The sequence below is a fragment of the Erythrolamprus reginae genome, chromosome 1 (assembly GCF_031021105.1).
Source record: "Erythrolamprus reginae isolate rEryReg1 chromosome 1, rEryReg1.hap1, whole genome shotgun sequence".
Classification (NCBI taxonomy): Eukaryota; Metazoa; Chordata; class Lepidosauria; order Squamata; family Dipsadidae; genus Erythrolamprus; species Erythrolamprus reginae.
In genome coordinates, this window is record NC_091950.1 from 20,074,973 (window position 1) to 20,081,044 (window position 6,072).

The 6,072-nt window shown below is 44.3% G+C and overlaps 1 protein-coding gene across 1 annotated transcript; it reads right to left on the reverse strand.

The window, feature by feature from the left end:
- Window positions 1–3,879: 3,879 nt before the first annotated feature.
- On the reverse strand, window positions 3,880–5,686 carry LOC139156635 (heat shock protein Hsp-16.1/Hsp-16.11-like). The gene has a single exon (XM_070732495.1). It carries the CDS (start codon window positions 5,620–5,622, stop codon window positions 4,984–4,986), a length of 639 nt encoding a protein of 212 aa, XP_070588596.1. The 5' UTR covers window positions 5,623–5,686; the 3' UTR covers window positions 3,880–4,983.
- Between the last annotated feature and the right edge of the window lie 386 nt (window positions 5,687–6,072).

Here is a 6,072-nt window from a genome sequence, read left to right on the forward strand (position 1 = left end):
CGAAGAGAAGGACCAGGAGGTCTTTTTTCTGCCGTCAATCTTCTATGTTTCTAAATAAATTTACTAGCTAGCAGAACAAGGCAAATGGCCATAAATGTAGACTAGTTGCTAGGCACCTCAAGTGCCAATATCGCCAAAATCTCTTGCGCACTTGTGTCCCCTCGCAAGATTTTGGCGCGTTTTTGATTCCTGTGCATATACAAAAGCAAAACCACATTGGGGCATATGTGCAAGACCATCGAAGCTGTGAGCACAACACACCGGTAGCAGCCGGTAATAGCAATCCGCCCCCTGGTCTAGCCCACTCAGGAAACTGACTCGGAGGAAACAGTTGTTCGTTTTCGCTTTGGGATGAAGTAGTTACCACTGATATATTTAGAGCAGCCCAAAGGAAGGGGAAGCAATTCTGCCCCCTCAAATACCACATGGACAATGGATGGGGAGATATTTTTATGCACAAACAGACACACACACTTGAACATTGGCACATGTGTGCTCACATGCCTGCCTGCACTCATTCCCACTCCCATCTTGGTGGGGAGCTAAAGATTTAAATCTTCTTGAAATAAGCAGAATACAAAGTGTGCAATTTAAATAGGAGTAGTCAGTTGGGATCTCCCTTAGAGTATACTCTTCAAATCCATTTTATTTTTGTCAAATTTAAATACCACTCCTCTCTCTCTCAACTGGATAAGAAAGCAAACTTTCTTTAGAAATTACCGGGTTTTTTGGAATATAAAATGTACCTTTTTCCTCCCTAAAAGAGGCTTAAAATTCCGGTGCGTCTTATACTCTGAATGTAGCTTTTTTTTCCCCCAAAGCTTTTCTTCCCAGCCCTAACTAGGTGCCAACAATCTTCCCAGCTCTTCCCTTGCAGGTTCTTTCATTGTTACTTTCTGCAAAGAATGTTTTCCAAGCCCTAAGTCTTTGCAGGGTTTTTTTCCCATTGCTCTAACTTGCTTGGAATAAGTTTCTTTCCAGCCCTAACCAGGTGCTAATGATGTTCCCAGCTCTTACTGGCTTGCAAGATCTTTCATTGTTACTCTCTGCAAAGAATGGTTTCTAAACCCTGACTTTGTAGGGTTTTTTTTATTGCTGTGCATGCTCCAAATGTTTTCTTCCAGCCCTAACCAGGTGCTGACAATGTTCCCAGCTCTTACTGGCTTGCAAGCTCTTTCATTGTTACTGAATAAAGTTATTTTAAAGCCCTAACTAGTGTATAAAATAATGTGCTGAAGCTGACCAGATTAAGGACACTAGCCAGATAAATACCTGGTAAGCAGATATTTTCCTCCCCAAAAACTAAGGTGCATCTTATACTCGGTGCGCCTTATACTCCAAAAAATATGGTACATTATCAGAACCCCACGACTGTCAACGCCGGAACCTAAAGACCCCGTGGAAGATAAATTTCCCCCTATTGCTCCGTTTTCCTTGGCAGAAGTGAAACATTAAACAAACCTACACAAAAGTTCCCAGACGGGGACCTTTTTGGGTGTGGATGAGAGGCAGCCTGCTATTGGTTCTCTAGTGGTCGGGATGAATCCTAGAAGGTGATTGGTCACTGAGCGTTCCCTGTGCCTCCACTCTTCCTGTTGCTGATAGCTGGAGGGATTGTGAGGGGAATGTTTATGTTCGGATGGAGGCGGCTGGCGGCGGGCCGGATAAATGGCTTCCCATGTTTAATTTCCCCACGGCACACCTGACCATGTCTCACGGCACACTAGTGTGCCATGGCAAACTGGTTGAAAAACACTGGACTATAGGACCCCAACCCACCATCCTCCACTGGCTCAGTTTGCCAAAATTCATATTCATGGCGTTGATGTCACTATCTAACCATCTCATCCTCTGCTGTCTCTTTCTCCTGGCAACCCACCCCTTTATCCTTGTATCCAAAGGCCACCAATATAGCACACTGTTAACATAACCTGTACTAAATCTGCAGTAGCCCCTGCTTGAGGTTTGAACAAGAGAGTAACCACTTTTCCATTCAGAATGCCAAGTTCCAAGCAGAAGAAAAATGCAAGTTTTGTATTTAAAGCCCTTCATGGCATTGGACCAGAATATCTCCGAGACCGCCTTCTGCCGCACGAACCCCAGCGACCGATTAGGTCCCACAGTGGGCCTTCTCCGGGTCCCGTCAACTAAACAATGTCGGTTGGCGGGCCCCAGGGGAAGAGCCTTCTCTGTGGCGGCCCCGACTCTCTGGAACCAGCTCTCCCCAGAGACTAGAACTACCCTCCTTGCCTTTCGTAAACTCCTTAAAACCCACCTTTGTCGTCAGGCATGGGGGAACTGAAATATCTCCCCTGGGCCTATATAATTTATGTATGGTATGCTTGTATGTATGTCTGCTTAATAATGGGGTTTTTAAAATATTTTAAATTGTAAATTATTAGATTTGTCACGAACTGTCTTTATTGTGTTGTGAGCCGCCCCGAGTCTACGGAAAGGGGCGGCATACAAATATAATAAATAAATAAATAAATAAATAAATAAATAAATAAATAAATAAATAAATAAATAAATATTAACTTCTTCCCATCCTCGCAGCCTTCCAGGTAAAAATGGTCCCCCCCACACACACACACAAATGGTCCTTGGGAATTAATTCTACACGGTGATGCCACTTATTACAATTCCAGTTACTATTTTAAACGCTTTAACCTTTTAACTTTAAATACTCCATAAGCCACTTAAGAGGACACAGTGGCTCAGTGGGTAAGACAATAAGCTTGCTAGTGCCACATAATGGGGTGAGCTCCCATTACTTATCCCAGCTTCAGCCAACCTAGCAGTTCGAAAGCATGTAAAGTAGAAAAATAGGGACCACTAATGGTGGAAAGGTAACAGCATTCTGTGAGCCTTTGGCATTTAGTCATGCCGGCCACATGACCACGGAGACGTGTTTGGACAGCACTGGCTCTTTGGCTTTTGAAGTTATTATTTTATTATTATTTATTGGATTTGTATGCCGCCCCTCTCCGTAGACTCGGGGCGGCTAACAACAGTAATAAAAACACCATGTAACAAATCTAATGTTTAAAATAATTAAAAAACCCTTATTATAAAACCAAACATACATACAGACATACCATGCATAAAATTGTAAAGGCCTAGGGGGAAAGAGTATCTCAGTTCCCCCATGCCTGGCGACAGAGGTGGGTTTTAAGAAGCTTACGAAAGGCAAGGAGGGTGGCGGCAATTCTAATCTCTGGGGGGAGTTGGTTTCAGAGGGCCGGGGCCGCCACAGAGAAGGCTCTTCTCCTGGGTCCCGCCAAGCGGCATTGTTTAGTTGACGGGACCCGGAGAAGACCCATTCTGTGGGACCTAACTGGTCACTGGGATTCGTGCAGCAGAAGGCGATCCCTGAGATAATCTGGTCCGGTGCCATGAAGGGCTTTATAGGTCATAACCAACACTTTGAATTGTGACCGAAAACTGATCGGCAACCAATGCAGACTGCGGAGTGTTGGTGTAACATGGGCATATTTGGGAAAGCCCATGATTGCTCTCGCAGCTGCATTTGAAACGGTGATGAGCACCGCCCCCTAGAGTTGGGAACAATCATGGTAGCTCAGGAATTCTGGGAGTTGAAGTCCACATGTCATAGAAGAGCCAAATTTGCCCACCCCTGAACAAGCACACATATGTGTGAGTGCAATCTTTACCTTTTACGGAGAGGGGGGGGGGCATACAAATCTAATAAATTGAATTGAATTGAAGCCACTTAAGAATCTGGTTTCAGGCAAGTCAGATTTTTTTAAAAAAATAACTTTATTCTTTTTTAAAAAATACAGTATCCACTTTGACATCATACAGAACATCCACGTTTAGCCAGTCATACTACTTTTTAACATTTAGAATAGAATAGAATTTTATTTTTGGGGGGTGTATAAAATTTTCTTTATTTTTTCTGCAACATACAGTAAAAACAAAATAAGTTTAAAAAATTACATAATCAGTGCCTAAAATAATAATATTTCTTTGATACGTTCAACATTCAGAGAAAAAAAATGCTTATAATGCTTTTGATACTTTTTTCCTCTTCTTTGTTAATTGAAATTACACATGGGACATATTTCTTTTTTTTTTTAATTAATATTTTTTATTTACAAGGCTATATAAAGACATAACAACATATAAACATCAATAGACAGTATACAATAACGGAAAATACAAAAGGTTGGGCGGGTGAACGGCAGATCTATGATAATAAGTTGTGCTATGAATATTCTCAATATTCTGATATAGTATAGTTAGATAATTACATTGTATATAAATGAGAGATAAAGTTCAGTATGAAATAGCAGAAAAATTATAAATAGATAGGTTTGGTTTTCGTAAATATCTTACGGACATATTTCATTGACAGATAGCAATCTTATAAAAGTCTATTCTCTTACATTCCTTTTTTCTATCCATAATAAAACATACACATCTTAACTTAATATCTAATTTAATGCTTTCATCCCTGTGTTAACTCTTTATCCATTGCTGCCTCCAATCCTTATTTCATCATCCAGGTCTTTAGCAAATAAAAATTAAACCATCATGTATTCTTTCAAGAGTAATTAAGAAAATGACTTCTCAATTGTTTTTAGAATAGAATTCAACTTTGCCCCGAATCCTCGGAGAGGGGCGGCATAAAAGTCCAATTAATAATAAATTAATAACTTGCCATTTGGCACAAAATAGAATAGAATTCAACTTGCCATTTTGCACAGTAGAACACAACTTCCATTCCCACCCACTCCCTTATAAAGTTTGTTTTCTTCCCCCAAAACACATCCTTGGAGAACCCCAACCTTCGGAAACCAGTCCAAAAGGGTCATCAATTGAAAGAGGCTTCTTTTATTATTATTATTATTATTGCAGCTAAGGAAAGAAGGTTTGCAGATTGTCTTCCTAAAAAGCTAGCATCTCCATATTGCGATTCTCTCTAATGTGCGTTGCAGAGACCATCAATCCAGGACGTGCTCAGCGCTCCTTGGGCTTGTCCTCTTCCCCGCCGGGACTCGGATCGGCCGCCTTCACGTCGATGGGGATGGCTTGTTGCGGGGCCTCGGGCGAAGGCAGGCGCGGGGCCTCGATGCACAGCTGCCCGTCGGGGTTCAGGGAGCAAGCGATGGCCTTGAGGTCCACATCGGGAGGCAGGAGGGTTTCCCGGCGCAGCTCTTGGTGCTCCACCCAGCAGCCGCTGTCTTGGCTCTGCGTCTCCTTTCGGCGCTTGGCGGTCACCGTCACTTTCCTCCCGTCCAGGTTCACCGTCATCTCCTCGGGGGCGAAGCCGGCCACGTCCACAGAGATGCGGTAAGGGGTTTTAAGCCCGTCCGGGCGGACGATCTTCTCCTCCTCCTCCGAGGTTTCCTTCGGGCTTTCCCTCCCCAAAGGCAGCGGCGTCGCCTGGAAGAAGAGCCGGCTCATCTTCTCCATCTCGTGGAACTGCCTCTCCACGTCGCCCATCACGCGGTCCACCAAGCTGGCGGGGCCGGACGGCCACAGGGACCTGCAGGCGGCCGGCTGGGGCTCGCTGAGCCAGACGGGGCCCAGGCTGGGCAGAGGCCACCGCCGCAGAGGGAACATCCGAAGTAGGACGCGGGAGTAGGAGCTCGCCATGGTGTGTGGGCAGCGCGCAAGGAGCTTCTGAAATTGATACGCCCCTCCCCGCACTCGCTCTGTCTGTTTCAGTCTGGGCCGGCGGTCGGTGCCGCCTTTTATAGTCCCCGTAGGCCCCGCCTCTCCAACCGGCAAAGGGGCGTGGCCTTGGTTGTTTTTATGACGCAACAGCGGGCAAGAGGTTTCCACACAAATCTAGAAAGCCGGCGGCGGTTTCAGAAGCGCCTGGAAGGGAGAGTGAAATTCCTGTCAGCTCCGCTTTGCTCCTGATTCTGAATAGAATGGAATAGCAATAGAATACAATAGGAATAGGAATAGACCAGAATAGACTAGACTAGACTAGAATAGGAATAGACTAGACTAGACGACTAGAATAGAATAGACTAGAATAGAATATAATTCTTTATTGGCCAAGTATGATTGGACACACAAGGAATGTATCTTTGGTAC